This window comes from Macrobrachium rosenbergii, chromosome 46, assembly GCF_040412425.1.
Source record: "Macrobrachium rosenbergii isolate ZJJX-2024 chromosome 46, ASM4041242v1, whole genome shotgun sequence".
Classification (NCBI taxonomy): domain Eukaryota; kingdom Metazoa; phylum Arthropoda; class Malacostraca; order Decapoda; family Palaemonidae; genus Macrobrachium; species Macrobrachium rosenbergii.
In genome coordinates, this window is record NC_089786.1 from 51,659,695 (window position 1) to 51,679,812 (window position 20,118).

General features: G+C 34.4%; 1 protein-coding gene across 2 annotated transcripts in view; it reads right to left on the reverse strand.

The window, feature by feature from the left end:
- Positions 1-20,118, reverse strand: part of LOC136830330 (uncharacterized) — an 85,525-nt gene that overhangs the window by 49,021 nt on the left and 16,386 nt on the right. For both annotated transcript variants that reach the window (XM_067089766.1, XM_067089764.1), the window contains exons 2-4: positions 14,080-14,359; positions 11,737-12,016; positions 9,397-10,166 (exon numbers count right to left, since the gene is read on the reverse strand). Coding sequence is in view for 1 of the 2 variants with exons in the window: in XM_067089764.1 (XP_066945865.1) it covers positions 9,402-10,166; positions 11,737-12,016; positions 14,080-14,342 (1,308 nt within the window). In the remaining variant the exon portion in view is untranslated. The remainder of the gene's footprint in view (positions 1-9,396; positions 10,167-11,736; positions 12,017-14,079; positions 14,360-20,118) is intronic.

Below are 20,118 nucleotides of genomic sequence, written 5' to 3' on the forward strand. Positions count from 1 at the left end.
GCGAGTATCCAGTATTAGAGAGAGAGAGAGAGAGAGAGAGAGAGAGAGAGAGAGAGAGAGAGAGAGAGAGAGAGAGAGAGAGACAAAGTACTAGAGAGAGAGAGAGAGAGAGAGAGAGAGAGAGAGAGAGAGAGAGAGAGAGACAAAGTATTAGAGAGAGAGTGAGAGAGAGAGAGAGAGGTTGAGGGAGAGAGACAAAGAAGTATTAGAGAGAGAGAGAGAGAGAGAGAGAGAGAGAGAGAGGTTGAGGGAGAGAGACAAGTATTAGAGAGAGAGAGAGAGAGAGAGAGAGAGAGAGAGAGAGAGAGAGAGAGAGAGAGAGAGGTTGAGGGAGAGAGACAAAGTATTAGAGAGAGAGAGAGAGAGAGAGAGAGAGAGACAAAGTATTAGAGAGAGAGAGAGAGAGTAATAATAATAATAATAATAATAATAATAATAATAATAATAATAACAATAATAATAATAATAATAATAAGCTTTATTCCAATATTTACATTGGCTATTACAGAGAGAGAGAGAGAGAGAGAGAGAGAGAGAGAGAGAGAGAGAGAGAGAGAGAGAAATAATCCAAGAAAAGGCAGATAAGCAAAACTAAATCGTTCCAAAACCCCACGGACCTCGCCTCTTCCAAGACCCGCCGAAGAAGAAGAAGAAGAAGAAGAAGAAGAAGAAGAAGAAGAAGAAGAAGAAGAGGAGGAGGAAAAGATGGTATTCTTCTTCTCGCCGCAATTCTCAGAAGCCCCGAGCTCCACATCCTCTTCCCCAGGCTGAAAGAACGTGAGAGGAGGCTCGTTCACCAACGCTGGGAAATGACTGAGAGTTGGAGCGTAATTCTGGGTAATCCGAGACCCAGGAAAAGTCTATATTTAGACTTTTATTCATAGACAGTCTCCTTTCGAAGGACCTCCTGCAATTGGAACCTCAAAAGTTTAGGCGAAGATGCAAAGCGTTGTTACCCTAATGTTACTCTCCTTACATTTTAATGAATTTCTATCTATTTATTTAGTTATTTTATTCTTTTTTTGATAAGTGAGATATTTCTTTGTGTATTTCCCTTGACCTCCTCTTATTTCTTCCTAATGAACACCATAATATTCTTTGGAAGCTTGAATTTCAAGTCAGTGGCCCCTGTGGTGGGCTTGTTCCGTATGAATACGTTTCATCTTCTGAATAATAATAATAATAATAATAATAATAATAATAATAATAATAATAATAATAATAATAATAATAATAATAATAATAATAATAAGCTTGAATTTCAAGTCAGTGGCACCTGTGGTGGGCTTGTTCCATATGAATAGGGTTCATCTTCTGAATAATAATAATAATAATAATAATAATAATAATAATAATAATAATAATAATAATAATAATAAGAGTAGGAGTCTTACCCAGGCTGAAAATATATATAAATTTCGTCGACTGCAAAGAATTAATTTACTAAAATTGGTCGTTTTTTCTTTTCAGAAATATTCTCAAAAATTTCGTTTTATTTCGTCTTGATTTGATATTTGACAGAACTCCACACACTTGGGAAAAGTTGATAAATAAAGGGGTACATTACAGCTGCAGCCCACCAGTTCACCCACTTGTGGGTGAACTGGTGGGATGCAGCGTTTGCTGGGGTCAAGAAAAAGGGCGTGGGACTCTGCTTATAATAATAATAATAATAATAATAATAATAATAATAATAATAATAATAATAATAATAATAAAAAATTTAATTCCATATATATATGTACAAAAGTGATTATAATCATATATATATATATATACAGTATATACTGTATATATATATATATATATATATATATATATATATATATATATATATATATATATATATATATATATATATATATGATTATAATCACTTTTGTATATATAGGCTACGGAATTAAATTTTTATTACTATTATTATTATTATTATTATTAATATTATTATTATTATTATTACTATTATTATATGTGATAACAGTAATAATAATGATAAAAATTATATATATATAAATATATACAATACGCTTTTGAAGTAAAACACAATTTAAAAACATCAAAAATAAAAAGCAATTTGTTACTAAGGTAGGAAGCTCTCATTACGAGTCCTCTCTCTCTCTCTCTCTCTCTCTCTCTCTCTCTCTCTCTCTCTCTCTCTCTCGCACACACGAACTCACGCGAAATTCCCTCCGGCAACGTATAGCAAATGAAATATTCAAAACCAGTTTTGAAAATAAGAAAATCAGTCATCCAGTAATGGCATTCAGCCGTTGTTTATCTGTCTTTCGCATAAGAGTACAATGACGTAGTTTCTGGTTGGGTCTGTACGACAAATAATTGCAGGAATATATGGATAAAGAAATGAGTGGATAAATAGATCAATAAATGATGGAATAAGTAGATAAATAAATGAATAGATGAATATGTATAAATATACACACATATGTATTTGTATAGATGAAAAAATGATGGAATAAATGGATAAATAAATGAATGGATAAATAAGTATAACTATATATACACATGTGTATATGTATGTATGTATATATACCTACGGTATATACCTGGAGTGGAGGTAAGAATATATATATATATATATATATATATATATATATATATATATATATATATATATATATATATATACATATATTTATATATATATATATATATATATATATATATATATATATTTGTGTCAAATGTATATACGATATATATATATATATATATATATATATATATATATATATATATATATGTGTGTGTGTGTGTATATATATATATATCCAACACCGGGTCTTGTCATTAATCGGATGGGTGACCACAGAAATATCCTAGTATATATTTGTTTGTATTTCTGCCTATCTGTCTATCAATCCTACGCTCCTTCTGATCTGAAGCAGAAAAATATTTGCCGAGAGATGAAAAAAAAATCATATCTATATTTCTATCTATTTCTGTCATTAGTATACGATCTTCAAGAAGGTCGACCTTGAAGAAATATGGGCGTAGGAATCGGGAACGCCCATTGGCATTGCAAAGAGAAGAAAAGGAGGAATTTAGGCCAAAGGCCAAGCACTGGGACCTATGAGGTCATTCAGCGCTGAAACGGAAATTGACAGGAAAAGGTTTGAAAGGTGTAACAGGAGGAAAATCTCAATTGTTGAGGGAGGGTGGAAAGTAAGATGGAAGAAAGAGAATATGAAAGGAGGTACAGTAAAAGGAACGAAAGGGGTTGCAGCTAGGGGCCGAAGGCACGCCGCAAAGAACCTTAAGTAATGCCTACAGTGCACCGAACAAGGTGCATTGACGGCAGTGCCTGCCGTTAACCCAAATAAAAAGTAGTAGTTTCACCATAGATGCCATTAAGCCGCGACTATCACTTGGGGGGAGGGGGGGCGACCTGGCTGAATCGTCTGGGCACTTATCTAGGGCACCAGCTCAGGCCCCGGGGGCACTCCCGCGCGTGACCCTGACCCAGCGTCTCCATGGAGACCAGTTCCGTCTGGCGTCTTCCGCCCACCCGTTTTTCTCGCTCCGGCGTCCCCTAGGGGGACTGAGGAGGTCCTCCGCCGAATTTTGGACCGTAATGGTAAGATACTTTTCGGTGACCTTGAATGACAAATGCATGCAAGACTTTCATGATGGCTCATAATTCACTTCACAATTTCAGTCATTGAATATCTTTAAAGATCTTTTTTATCGAAAAGATATATAATTTTAAATTTCAGTTCTGCGTTGGTTTAGGAGTCCTGATTTTGTGTGGGTGTTGATGTGACATTTAAAAAGAATACTTTGAAGAATGTCTTTTAGTGTTTATTGGCAAACTTTGACTACTCTCTCTCTCTCCTCTATATATATATATATATATATATATATATATATATATATATATGTTTATACATATATATACATTTTTATATATATATAATATATATATATATATATATATATATATATATATATATATATATATATATATATATATTCCTGCTGACAGACTTCTTATTGACAAGAACCGGGACTCAAAAGAAACAGTCCCTCGGCTAACTGGGAGAAACATTCAAACGTCAGGTAAGAGAGGAAAAAGAAAAGACCAAATCAAGTCTTATTGTTTGGGTCTGGTCAATCCTTGAATGGGTGACCAGCTACTAAACCCATACAGTACTATATATATGGGGTCTCGATCAGTGTAATTAAATTAAAATGGGATTGGTCAGTGATCGGATAGGTGACCTGCAATGAAAGCCAAACGAATTCGCCATGTAAGCCCCAGTCGTCATCTGTTGGCCGAGGGCATGGGGCTAGCAACCTCATCCCGAAGATCTAACGCTTAAAAGCTTGCAATTCCTGATCATATGCAATATATTAGAGCATTTATTTTTGGTCAGAATAACTGACCTTTATACCTGTCGTTATAATGAGGCCAGAAGCACCTCCATAGCAATAACTTCCTGTTTGTGACTGTGGGCGTGGGGGGAGGGGGGGGGGAGCAGGGGTATGTGGGTATATGTTGCAAGATATTGCACATAGATCACCTTTCTCTTTTTTGGTGGCCTGATCTCGAAGGCAAATAAGTGCAGTCTCGCCTGTCACAGAAGCAGCCTGACCTTCTCTAGTCTCGAGAAGACAAAGAACTGCAATTTGACAAGTTTATGATGCTTCCGTTAGGCCAAAGGCCAGGCACTGGGACCTATGAGGTCATGCACAGTAAGAGGAATGAAAACGGTTGCAGCTAGGGGTCGAACGCACGCTGCAAAGAACCTTAAGTAATGCCTACAGTGCACCGCATGTACGGGGTACGAGGGTTTTTACGTCATCTGTGAAATACCCATTGGATTTTGACTTTTCCGGCGGGCTTATTGTGCCGGCCTTATGCCAGCAAGGATGAGGTGTAAAAGGCAGCAAGATGTAAACCCAACCGTCAGAGACATGCCTTTCCTGCAGGAGAGATGTAATTGTTCGTTCTTCTGCAGGAAGGTTATAATCATTCATTCTCTTGCCGGAGTGATGTAATTATCCATTTCTCCTGCAGGAGCGATGTAATCCATCGTTCTCCTTCAGGAGGGATATGATCGTTCATTCTTCTGCAAGAGTGATATAATAATTCATTCTCCTGCTGGAGGGTTTTAATCCCTCATTCTCCTGCCGGAGTGATGTAATTATTGATTCTCCTGTCGGAGTGACGTAATTATTGATTCTCCGGCAGGAGTGATGTAATTATTGATTCTCCTGCCCGAGTGACGTAATTATTGATTCTCCTGCAGGAGTGACGTAATTACTGAGTCACCTACAGGAGTGATATAACCATCCATTCTCCTGCCGGAGTGATGTAATCCTTCAGTCTCCTTCAGGAGGAATATAATACTCCACCTCCTGTTCCTTCATTCCCATGACCAGCTGGGGTAGTCAGTCACCGTTCTAGGGCATCAGTTTAGTACCTGACTGGTTTTTATGCCAAGGGCGAAATATGGTTTAATATATTATACCTTATGCGTTGTTGAGTCGTCTTCAAAATGATGGGTTCAGTTTATATAACAAAAAAGTAGTTCCTGGTGTTTCTTACTATAGTTTTTTGGCTGTTTTTTTTTTTTGTTTTTTGGCTGTTTTTTTTAGTTTCTTTGCTTTTTATTGTTTTTTCCTGTTATTTTAAAGTTTTTTTTGGCTGGGTTTTTTAGTTATTTTTTGCTGTTATTTTTAATTTTTTTTTTTAGCTGGGTTTTTTTAGTTTTTTTTGGCAGTTTTTTTTTTTGGCTGGGTTTTTAGAGTCATCCAGCAACTCAAAGATAGTTAGTTCTTCACGTTTTCTGAAAATTGCTTTACCTTGACAAAGACGGTTTTATTTTAATAAGTTAAACGAAATTTACCAAACTTATCTCTTTAGAAATTTAAGACCAAATACGATTTACTTTTCAGAAGGAAAAATAATTGCTGAAATATAATTTTCGGAAGATTAATTCAATGAACTTATTATAACGGAAGGGTTCATTCAATAACATGACCACAATAAACAACAATAACCGATTATATGCAAAATTAGATTTTGACACGTTCAGTACGTTTCATGATAAAAAAGAAATCTGTTACATCTCGTCGCGTTCAGTCGGTTTTATGCCTAGAAGAAAACTTCCATTTAATTCGGTTTTATGGGCAACAGAAAACTGTTCCATTTCGACGCGTTCATTCGACGTTATGGGCAACGGGAAACTGTTCCATTTCTACGCGTTCATTCGACGTTATGGGCAACGGGAAACTGTTCCATTTCGACGCGTTCATTCAGTTTTATGGGCAACAGAAAACTGTTATATTTCGACGCGTTCATTCGGCGTTATGAGCAAAGGAAAACTGTTCCATTTCGACGCGCTCATTCGGTTTTATGGGCAACGGAAAACTGTTCCATTTCACATTTCATTCCCACGATTTTCATGTTCTCAGTTAATTGGAATTCTGGGAACCAATATCTTTCTTAAAATCGAACGTTATGCCGTAATAATTACAGCCTGAGTTCTCTCTCTCTCTCTCTCTCTCTCTCTCTCTCTCTCTCTCTCTCTCTCTATATATATATATATATATATATATATATATATATATATATATAATATATATATTATATATATATATATATATATATATATATATATATATATATATATATATATATATATACTGTATATGTATTTATATATACGTATATATGTATATATATATATATATATATGTATATACAATATATATATATATATATATATATATATATATATATATATATATATATATATAATATATATATATATATATATATATATATATTATACAAAACACAGATAAATGGACTGTGTATGTGTGTGAGAGAGAGAGAGAGAGAGAGAGAGAGAGAGAGAGAGAGAGAGAGAGAGAGAGAGAGAGAGAGAGAGAGAGAGAGAGAGAATGCATTTGTCTTTACCAAAAAATAGCATTACGCTGTAACAATCACAACCTAAGAAAATGAACGTTTATATATACTGATATCTTATGCATAAAGAAGTATAACAATTCACCCTCTCTCTCTCTCTCTCTCACATTACATAATTTTATGGCCACGCCCTACACGCTACCTAGATCAGGTTTCGCTTGAATTCCGTATATATTTAATAGAAGGTTAATTAAGAAAAAATAGATATTAAAAAAACGCGAGAAAAAAGTACCTTTCAAAGGAAATGCCTTGAATAAGTTTATAGGGCTTTTTTTGTGCGTCTTAAATTTCCTTGTGGCTTTCAAGGGAATATTCTGAATCTTAATCATTTTTTTTGTGTCTTAAATTTCCTTGTGTCTTTTAAGGGAATATTCTGAATTTTTATATATATTTTTTTTGTCTTAAATTTCCTTGTGGCTTTTAAGGGAATATTCTGAATCTTATTTTTTTTTTCTTAAATTTCCTTGTGACTTTTAAGGGAATATTCTGAATCTTAACTTTTTTTTTTGTGTGTCTCAAATTTCCTTGTGACTTTTAAGGGAATATTCTGAATCTTCATAATTTTTTGTCTTAAATTTCCTTGTGACTTTTAAGGGAATATTCTGAATCTTAACTTTTTTTTTTTTTATTTCCTTGTGACTTTTAAGGGAATAGGCTATTCTGAATCTTAACTTTTTTTTGTCTTAAAATGTCCTTGTGACTTTTAAGGGAATATTCTGAATCTTAACCTTTTTGTGTCTTAAATTTCGTTGGGGCTTTTAATGGAATATCCTGAATTTTAATAATTTTTTTGTTTGCGTCTTAAATTTCCTTGTGACTTTTAAGGGAATAGTTTGAATTCTAATATCTTTTTTTGAGTCTTAAATATCTTTGTGGCTTTCAAGGGAATATTCTGAATCTTCATAATTTTTTTTGTCTTAAATTTCCTTGTGACTTTTAAGGGAATATTCTGATTCCTAATCATTTTATTTTTCTTGTACGCGAAATTTATCGACTGGTAGATAAGAAGGAAAGGTGAATGATAAGTGTAAGTAGATAGATGGACGGGTTATATGATAGATAGATAGATAGATAGATAGATTGATAGATATATAAAGCAAATTGATAACATGGGTTGATATTAATTTTTAAATATATATATAATATATGTTTATATACATATATGTAATTACATATATAATATATATATACACAAAAATATATATCCATAAAGAGAGAGAGAGAGAGAGAGAGAGAGAGAGAGAGAGAGAGAGAGAGAGAGAGAGAGAGAGAGAGAGAGAGAACACATCGGTCAGAACTTCTCAGAAATAAAACGATGGTAAAAAGTATTTCCTATGGTCAAACATTCCTTTCCTTAACTTACAAACACACACACACACACATATACACACGCACATATACATAGACACATACACACCACTGCTTGTATTTGCGATGTAATTTTTAAAAGTACATTCACTGTATAAATTACACATAAATATAAACACTATTTTTTTATATTTGTATGCGCGTGTATAAATTGTCATTAGGGCAAGCCATTCATGCACAAAATGCACAAATATACAACCACGCACGCTTGCACAGATTTACAATTATTGTAAAAGTGTAAAAAGGGTAAATGCCCACTTCAGCACATCCTCTTGTCCGTGTTTTCACACACACACACACACACACACAAAGAATTAATAAATAAACAGGGAAATAACGCACAAAATCCACTAAAATATATTAAATTCATATTTTAAAACTCAAAATTATCTTCACTTTTATAACATCGTATAGAAATGATCAATCTGGTGAATTTTTTAACATTTTTATTCACACAGTTCATATAAATTTAGAATTCATAATTACAAATCACAGATAATAAATGGAAATTAATGAAATGTCTTAATTTTAAACCAAGCAATGAACGATATTAGCGTAAGCAAGTGGGTCTACCCACCTCTCTTCCCCTCCTCTGCTTGACTCCACTCGTATCTTTTCGTGTTCTTAGTTCTAAATAAATGTATACTTCCATCGCTCGGTCGGGTAACTGGTTTTATTCTGTCCTACCTTAGTTGGAGCTTAGGTTTATAACAAAATGGGAAATAGATATCCATAATTTGAGAATTTAAGTTAAACTAATGAACATTTTAGGGAATTATCGTACCTCAAAAAAAAATAAATAAAAACCGGCTTCCCTTTTTATATCTGTGGGCCATCCCAAATTTTATATAGCCCTCTCTCGTCCCACAGTCCTAGCTCTCCCAAAATTTCATTGACATTCATTATTAACTTTATAAGACAACCTCTGGACGATCAATGAACATTTGAGAGAGTTATCGTACCTCAAAAAATGCTCTCCCAAAATTTCATTTAAATTCAACTGTTCCTTTCTAAGTTAACTTCCGAACAGCCCAAACAAGCCGTCACTAACGTGGGTGATTATCTAACCTTACCTGTCTCAACACTCAGGGACTGGTACACCGTAGACTGGAAGCAGCAATTCCTCAGTCAGCACTCTCGCAAGCAGTCCAGTCAGTTTGCCGAAACTGTCAGCTTGTCTGTAAGAGTGACAGAGCACTGAGGAAGTTCCGTCTTCGTCAGCCACTTGGAATTCTCGTTCGGCGAGCTGGTGGTGTTTACCAGATGCGTTCTTTGCGACGGGATCCTCCTCTCGAGAGAGTGTTGCGTTATCGGGACCGTTTTCCGAACGGCTGTCCGTTCTGGAGGAGATTTTAGCCATTTCTTGAACGGCTGAATTGTTATTTGAGACATGGGGATGGGTTTCTAGATAGTATTTAGTCTCCATGCTAAGCATACGGCCGACGAAGCTCGAAGATCGTGATTCGTTGCCATGAAAGAAGTCGCCGCCATCTTTCCCGCTTAAGAGAACGTGACTTACGTCCCGGGCGTTCGTCCCGAACGCCTCTTCTCTCCCGTGATCACCCGCCATCTTGGAACGTCTTCGACGCTTCTCGGAATCCGAGAGATCTCGCGTAAGCCGAGAATTCTCCGGAGCGACGACTGAACGAGGAAGTCGGAAGGCGTCCATAGTCTCAAGGCCTTCTTCCTGCTGCGACGCCCTCGCCAGGGTCTTCCACAATGCTTGGGACGCGTCCATGACGAGAAGGCAAGCCATCATTATCTCGGTCGCTTTTTTTCGTTCCAGGTCGTCTTCTGCGTCTGGTGCCCGCGGAGGTGTTTCGGCGGCTTTTTGACCACGTACCTGTCAAGATATGGGGCGGTAAGCGTCTCAGGGAACAGGGTGTATACCCCCCAATGCCCCCCCACCAAATCTCCTCCCCCTTACCCCATAAATAACCCAGGGGGTACCTATGACCACTAGGTACCTACCCACTCAACTTTCAAACTCCTACACAATGGAGATTATTAATACCTGAATGTCTCCGTAGGGGGGTGGTGCCGTCAGTGCATCTCATGCGGTGCACTGTAGGCATTACTTAAGGTTCTTTACAGCGTTCCTTCCATGGCCCCAAGCTGCAAAACACTTTCGTTCCTTTTACTGTACCTCCTTTCATATTCTCTTTCTTCCATCTTGCTGTCCACCCTCTCCTAACAACTGATTCATAGTGCAACTGCTTTGAGGTTTTCCTCCTGTGACACCTTTCAAACCTCTTACTCTCAATTTCCCTTTCAGCGCTGAATGACCTCATAGCTCCCAGTGCTTGGCCTTTGGCCTAAATTCTATATTCAATTCATAAGCTGTATCAAGCATATGAAAACGTTCTGTTGGTGTTTTGTGCAATTTTACTCAAAATTTCAAATTGACACGACGTTCAGCTTTTAAATTTAGCATTTTTTTAGGCCCGCCACAGAAAACACAACCAAACAAAATGGCGTCTCACAACTGACTGAACGTCACAGAGCTTGTCATGCAGGTTCAGACATGTGCAAGGTCACCACGCATCCAGTTATGACCGCTTCTGACTGCTTTGTTTACTGAGTTGAATCATAGTCTCATTTATTTAATAGACATACCTCGTGTGTGTATAGATATATAGATATATATATATATATATATATATATATATATATATATATATATATATATATATATATATATATATATATATATAGTGTATATTCTGCATATTTTTGTCCGTATCTACGCCTAATATAAAGTATGCGCCTAAGTTTCTTCGGCACAATCGAGTTATCTGTACATCGTATAATCAAGGCCATCGAAAATAGATCTATTTTTTCGGTGGTCTCGGTATAATGCTGTATGAGCCGCGGCCCATGAAATTTTAACCATGGCCAGGTGGTGGCCTGTCCTATATATTTGCCAGATACACGATTATGACTAAATTTAACCTTAAATAAAGTAAAAACTACTGAGGCTAGTGGGCTGCAATTTGCTATGTTTGATGACTGGAGGGTGGATGATCAACATATCAGTTTGGAAAAAAGTGCGGACAGTAAAGAGTGCCAACAGGAAAAAGTGCGGACAGAAAAAGTGCGGACAGAAAAAACTGCAGACAGAAAATGTGCGGACAGAAAAAAGTGCAGACAGAAAAAAGTGCCGACAGAAAAAGTGCAGACAGAAAAAAGTGCAGACAGAAAAAAGTACGGACAGAAAAAGTGCGGACAGAAAAAAGTGCGGACAGAAAAAGTGCAGACAGAAAAAAGTGCGGACGGAAAAAGTGCGGACAGAAAAAGTGCGGACAAAATAAAGTGCGGACAGAAAAAGTGCGGACGGACAGACAAAGCCGGCACAATAGTTTCCCTTTACAGAAAACTGAAAATGAAAAAAAGCAAAGATGAAAGGACCTCACCTCGCCAACATGGCGTCTCCTACGCCCAGGCCCCGCTCCGCTGAAATCGATGTTATTGACGTTATTCGCGTTGTTATTGTTGCTATTCACGTTCAGGTTGAGAGCGTTATTGTTGTTATTGTTATCATTGTTATTGTTATTATTATTGAGGATATTGGAGACCGCGTTCCCAGCGGCCAACAGGAAGTTGAGGACGGTGAAAGCGCTGATTCCTGTTCTGGAGTCGCACAGTTCTTGGTCAGGATTCGGTCTCTTGGTCATGAACGTCAGGTTTGGCCTCCTGGGAAATGGTCAGGTAATAGTTATTATCTTTGTTAATTATTTTTTCAGAATTATTTTTGATTAATTATGGTTTTATCTAGGTAAGAAGAAACCTCAGAGATATTGTAACGCAGGTAGCTTACACATATATATATATATATATATATATATATATATATATATATATATATATATATATATATATATATATATATATATATATATATATATATATATATATATATATGGACACAAAGACCTGTTGCCAAAAACGATCATTTATTCCCTACGTTTCGTAATGTTTTTTATTGGATGAAACTTTCATAAAAAAAAACTTTTCTCAACACATCCAAAATAATTTCGGAGCCATAGAGGTCCACCTACTACCTATTAATCCACTGACCATCGGTTCGTTATCTAATTCCAAAAATCGTCTATGCCAGTGATTCTCAACCTTTTTTTCCCCATGGACCCTTTCAACATATGTCAGAATGTCATTCCTCCCCCCTTTCCAAAATCGTCTGCCCAGAAGGTGCATTTAGAATAATATGCACCCCGTAGTGGGATAACGCCGTCAGTGCACCACATGCGGTGCACTGTAGGCGTTACTTATGGTTCTTTGCAACGTGCCTTCCAGGGCACCTAGCTGCAACCCCTTTCATTTCTTTTACTGTACCTCCTTTCATATTCCTCCTTCCACCTTATTTCCACCCTCTCCTAACAGTTGATTCATAGTGCAACTGCGAGGTTTTCCTACTGTTACACCTTTCAGACCTCTTACTCTCAATTTCCGTTTCAGCGCTGAATGACCCCACAGGTCCCAATGCTTAGCCTTTCACCTAAACTCTACATTCAATCAATCAGTCAATCCATCGAAACTAAGGATTGTTCAGTTTCGGGGCGAGCCGCCAACAGCTACGAACTGGCAATTCTAGAATCGACGATGACTGAACAGCTCGTCCCCTCGTTAAGAAGCCAAACCTCTGCCGTCACACTGTACTGAACCTTTCTTTGCTTTTCTTCTCATCTTCTCAAGTCTCACATTGCCACTGAATAGTTTGGTTCAGCTTTGGTTACTTTCTGTGTTTTCAGTTTTCTGCAAAAAAGGTAAACTATTGTGCCGGCTTTGTCTGTCCGTCCGCACTTCTTCTGTCCGCCCTCAGATCTTAAAAACTACCTAGGTTAGAGGGCTGCAAATTGGCATGTTGATCATCCACCCTGCAGTCATCAAACATACCAATTGCAGCCCTCTAGCCTCCTCAGTAGTTTTTATTTTATTTAAGGTTAAAAGTTAGCCATAATCGTGCTTTTGGCAACGATATAGGATAGGCCATCACTGGTCCGTGGTTAGATTCATGGGCCGCGACTCGTACAACATTATACCGAGCCAAAATGAAATATAGATCTGTTTTCGGTGGCCTTGATATAAGCTGTAGCGGCTGCACAGAAAACTCGATTGCGCCGAAGACACTTCGGTGCATTTTTTACTTAACTTTTTTTCAGATACTTTTTAGGGATTTTATAATATTTTTACTTTTTTTAAATTTTCCTTTTCAATTATTCCTTTTTAATGGTTTAAACTTGTATTGGTGGTACATTTTTAATTTTTAATTTAGTAATTTTCGTGTTATTTATATTATTTTGTCCAGCCCTCGAAAATGTAATGAAGACATTACGGAGCTGTCGGGAATAAATGGCCGTTTTCAGCAAGAGCCCGTGCTAGCACAAGGCTAGCTGAATCTAAGTGTTTGGATATATATATATATATATATATATATATATATATATATATATATATATATATATATATATATAATATAGATATATATATAATTAAATATATATGTATATGTAAAATATATATATATATATATATATATATATATATATATATGCATATATATATATATATATATATATACGTTAGAGAAAATATATATAAAAAATAGATAGAAAATAGGTAGATAAACATATATAAAAAAAACATATACATGGATAGATAGAAAACGGTCACTCATACAGACAGACAGATCTCTTACGAACAGCAATCCTTCCCAACCACTGAAACCAAAACAAACTCACCCCTTGTGCTTCCTGACCTGCCCAGACCGGCGCTGGAGGGAATCCTTTTTTTTCTTCTTCTTCTTCCTCAAAAGAAACTGCAACGGATCCAGCGGTGGCAGAGTTGTTAGCGTCGCGGTTGGCTCCAGCCAGGGGAGCCACCTCCTGGAACGTTCTCTGGAATGGCTGGAATGGTCTGGAATGACGGCTGGAAGCGTTCCAGTCGCTGGGAACTCCGGCTGGAGAGTCTGGTTCATGCTTTGTGTAACTTGTGGATCTGGCATGGTTTGGTTGAGTAGTTCTGGAGTAATGGAGATTTTGTTTATGTATGTATATATATACTGTGTATATATATACATATATATATATATATATATATATATATATATATATATATATATATATATATAAATTATACATATATTTATATTTACATATATTTTTATATTATATATATATATAAATATATATGTATATATACATATATGTATAAAAATATTAATATATATATATATTATATATATATATATATATATATATATATATATATATATATATATATATACATGTACAGTATATATATACATATATATATATATATATATATATATGTATATATATACACATGTGTGTATATGTATATATAATGTATACATATATATATACAGTATATATATATATATGTGTGTGTGTGTGTGTTTTTCATTTCTTCAGATTACAATTGAGTCTATAGTCAAAACAGAATGAGTTTAGCTTGAAAAATTCACTTAAAATATTATATATATATATATATGTATATGATAAAAATATACTTACATATATGTATATATATACATACATATATATGTAACAGTACACACAAAACCCCACTTACCATACCAGCCACAGATCACTGACAGATCTCAAAAGATATCCCACACCAATCAGCTGACGCCACTTAACTGAATTACAAATCCGATCCCCATATCGGCAGGGCCTAAGTAAGTATCCACGAAATCCTCTCTCTCTCTCTCTCTCTCTCTGTTTATATATACACATATATATATCCCATCTGCTGTCAGATCAGATCAGTTATGCCAACGGTACCGTGAGCGTGAAGTCACGTTCGCTCCTGCGATTGTAGGTCGATGAGACTTTTTTTTTTTATTTACCTGTTCGCCTTGGGAAGAAGTCTTCTCCTAGGCATTTTATATGTTGGGAGAGGGATGAGGTTTCTCTCTCTCTCTCTCTCTCTCTCTCTCTCTCTCTCTCTCTCTCTCTCTCTTATAGATATATCCATATATCTATAACTATCTATGTCTTTATATATACTGTATGTATATATATATATACAAACAGAAATATATATATTACAATAAATTTGTTTGGTAAAAATAAAACTCTTATGGGAAGAACACTTCAATTGTTCATTATTCTCAATCTCACAACAAAGTATAACAAATATATGTACCAAAAAAAATCTTACTTATAAAATTATCTCTTTGGAAGATTTCCAGGAAAAGTACAATGACCCATCTAAAACTAATATGAATTATCATGAACTACAATGAATTACAATGAGCTACAATGTATTGCAATCAACACTATGTTACAGTGAACTAAAATAATTGACAATGTAGTACAGTGGCTTACAACTGGTATCGATCTGAAATGAGCTACGATTTAAATAAATCTGAGATGAGCTACAATGATTTAAATCGCTCTGAAATGAGTTACAATGATTTAAGTCGATCTGAAAAGAGATACAATGATTTAAATCAATCTGAAATGAGAAATAATGATTTGAATCGATCTGAAATAGCTACAACTATTTAAATCGATCTGAAATGAGATACAATGATTTAAATTGATAAGAAATGAGCTACAATGATTCAAATCGATCTGAAATGAACTTCAATTATTTAAATCAATCTGAAATTAACTAAAATTTCTTAAATCGATCTAAAATGAGCTACAAAGATTTAAATCGATCTGAAATGGGCTACAATGATTTAAATCGATATGAAATGAGCTACAATTATTTAAATCGATCTGAAATGAGCCACAATGATTTAAATAGATCTGGAATGAGCTACAACGATTTAAATCTATCTGAAATGAGATACAGTGATTCAAATCAATCTAAAATGAGTTACAATGATTTAAATTGATCCAAAATGAGATACAATGATTTAAATCGATCTGAAATAAGCTACAATAGTTTAAATCAATCTGCAATAAGCTACAATGATTTAAATCGATCTGAAAAGAGATAAAATGATTTAGATCAATCTTCAATAAGCTATAATGAGTCACGCTGAGCTACGACAGATATGTAAAATGATGATGTCATATTTGGTTTGTCAGGAAGTGATTCACTTAGAACTTCATTTGGTTGTTTTTTTTATATTCAAAGTCTGAAAAATAAAAAGTATTATTTGATCTTTCATTTGGTTGGTGTCATTAAAAGTCTTTAAAATGAAGTGTTATTTGGTCTTCCATTTTATTATTTTCGTAGAAAGTCTTAAAAATAAGTCCTATTTGGTCTGCCATTTTATTATTTTCATAGAAAGTCTTTAAACAAAGTCTTATTTGGTCAGTCATTCAGTTACTTTCATAGAAAGTCTTAAAAAGTTTTATTTGGTCTGCTATTTTACTATTTTCATAAAAAGTCTTTAAACAAAGTCTTATCTGGTTAGTCATTCAGTTACTTTCATAGAAAGTATTAAAAAAAGTCTTATTTGGTCTGCCATTTTATTATTTTCGTAGGAAATCTTAAAAATAAGTCTTATTTGGTCTGTCAGTCAGTTATTTTCATTGAAAGTCTTAAAACAAAGTCTTATTTGGTCTGACATTCAGTTACTTTCATAGAAAGTCTTACTTAGCCTGTCACCCAGTTTTCATAGACTTACAAAATATTTTTTTGTCAGTCATTCAGTTACTTTCATAGAAAGTCTTAAAAAGTCTCATTTGGTCAGGCATTCAGTTACTTTCATAGTCTTAAAAAAGTCTTATTTGGTAGTCATTCAGTTACTTTCATAGAAAGTCTTGAAAAAGTCTTATTTGATCAGTCATTCTGTTACTTTCATAGAAAGTCTTTAAAAAAGTCTTACTTGGTCAGTCATTGTTACTTTCATAGAAAGTCTTAAAAAAGTCTTATTTGGGCTTCTATTCAGTTTCTTTCATAGAAAGTCTTAAAAAAGTCTTATTTGGGCTGTCATTCTGTTACTTTCATAGTAGTCTTTAAACAATGTCTTATTTGGTCAGTCATTCAGTTACTTTCATAGGAAGTCTTTAAACAAAGTCTTATTTGGTCTGCCATTCAGTTACTTTCATTGAAAGCCTTATAACTAAGTCTTATTTCGTCTGTCATTTACAGTTGAGTAGAAAGTCTTTACAGATAAGTCTTATTTGGTCTGACATTCAGTTACTTTCGCTGAAAGTCTTAAAACGAAGACTTGCTTAAGTCTGTCATTCAGTTACTTTCATAGAAAGTCTTAAAGAAAAGTCTTATTTGGTCTGTCATGCAGTTTCTTTCATAGACAGTCTTACAACGAAGTTTTATTTAGTCTGTCATTCGGCTGGTTTCTTAGAAAGTCTTAAAACAGTCTAATTTCGTCTTTAGTTTGGTTACTTTCATAAAAAGTAAAAAAACGAAGTCTTATTTGGCCTGTCATTCTGTTAGCTTCTCAGAAAGTCTGATAAAGTTTTTTGCCGGCCATTCAGTTAGTTTCTAAAAAAGACTTAAAAATAAAGTCTTATTGGTCTTTCATTCAGTTAGTTTCACAGAAAGTCTTAATTCACAGAAAGTCTTAATTCACAGAAAGTCTTAAAATGAAGTCTTGCGTGGTCTTCCATTCATAGGGAGTCTTAAAATGAAGTCTTATTTGGTCTTTCATTCAGTTAGTTTCATAAAAACTCTTAAAATGGAGTCTTATTTGGTCTTTCACTCATAGAAAGTCTTAAAATGAAATCTTTTGTCTTTCATTTGGTTAGTTTCATAGGAAGTCTTAAAATGAAGTCCTATTTCGTCTGTTATTCGTTGAATTTCATGGAAAGTCTGAAAAATGATGCCTTATTTGGTCTTTCATTCAGTTAGTTACATTGAAGTCTTACTATAAAGTCCTATTTGGTCTGGCCATTCTTAGTTTCTTAAAAAGTCTTAAAACAGTCTCGACTCGTCTGTCATCTATAATTTCTTTGAAAGTCTTAAAGATGAAGTCTTGTTTTCATTGAGTCTTGAAATGAAGTCTTCTTTTGCCTGTCATTCGGTTCGTTTCTTAGAGAGTCTTAAAGTCTTATTTTCAGTTAGTCTTAAAAAGAAGTCTTATTTGGTCTGTCGTTCAGTTCGTTTCTTAGAAAGTCTTAGTCTTATTTTCAGTTAGTCTTAAAAAGTAGTCTTATTTGGTCTGTCGTTCAGTTCGTTTCTTAGAAAATCTTAAAGTCTTATTTTCATTAAGTCTTAAAAAGTCTTATTTCGTCTGTCATTCAGTTCGTTTCTTAGAAAGTCTTAAAAACAAATTCTTATTTTCATTTCGTCTTAAAAAGAAGTCTTAATTTTTCTGTCATTCAGTTAGTTTCTTAGGAAGTCTTAAAGTCTTATTTTCAGTTAGTCTTAAAAAGAAGTCTTATTTTGTCTGTCATTAAGTTCGTTTCTCAGGAAGTCTCAAAGTCTTATTTTCTTTTAGTCTTAAAAATAAGTTTTATTTTCTCTGTCATTCAGTTCGTTTCTTAGAAAGTCTCAGTCTTATTTTCTTTTAGTCTTAAAAAGCAGTTATTTTGTCAGTCATTCAGTTAGTTTCTTAGAAAGTCTCAAAGTCTTATTTTCTTTTAGTCTTAAAAATAAGTCTTATTTTTTCTGTCATTCAGTTCATTTCTTTGAAAGTCTTAAAATAACAAAGTCTTATTTTCATTTAGTCTTTTGTTTTCTATTGTTACATGACTCACATTCCTATAATTAGCATAATAATTAGCACTTTCTCCATAAGTAATTAGTCACTCTGTCAGTGTCTCTAATTAGTGCTCTGTCGATGGACTATTAATATTTAAAGTATTTAATCTCCAGGCTGTCAGTCATTTGTTATTAATATAATTTTCAGTCAGTATTCAGTCTTCATGTCAAGTCATGTCAACATTTTGTCAGTAATCATTATCCTCCTATCATCTGTCAGTCTTCATGTCATTCATCTCTCAAAATTTTGTCAGTATTCATTATCCTCCTATCATCTGTCAGTCTTCATGTCAGTCATCTCTCAAAATTTTGTCAGTAATCATTATCTTCCTATCATCTGTCAGTCTTCATGTCAGTCATCTGTCAAAATTTTGTCAATAATCATTATCTCCCTATCATCTGTCAGTCTTCAAGTCAGACATCTATCAGTATTTTGTCAGTAATCATTATATTCCTATCATCTGTCAGTTTTCATGTCAGTCATATGTCGAAATTTTGTCAGTAATCATTATCTTCCTATCATCTGTCAGTCTTCATGTCAGTCATCTCTCAAAATTTTGTCAGTAATCATTATCTTCCTATCATCTGTCAGTCTTCATGTCAGTCATCTGTCAAATTTTTTTCAGTAATCATTATCTCCCTATTATCTGTCAGTCTTCATGTCAGTCATGTCAAAATTTTGTCAGTAATCATTATCTTCTTATCATGTCAGTTTTTATGTCAGTTATCTGTCAAAATTTTGTCAGTAATCATTATCTCCCTATTATCTGTCAGTCTTCATGTCAGTCATGTCAAAATTTTGTCAGTAATCATTATCTTCTTATCATGTCAGTCTTCATGACAGTCATCTGTCGAAATTTTGTCAGTAATCATTATCTTCTTATCATCTGTCAGTCTTCATGTCAGCCATCTGTCAAACCTTTGTCAGTAATCATTATCATCCTATCATCTGTCAGCCTTCATGTCAGCTATCTGTCAAAATTTTGTTAGTAAACATGTCAGTCATCTCTCAAAATTTTGTCAGTAATCATTATCTTCCAATCATCTGCCAGTCTTCCTGTCAGTCATCTCTCAAAATTTTGTCAGTAATCATTATCTTCCTATCATCTGTCAGTCTTCATGTAAGTCAT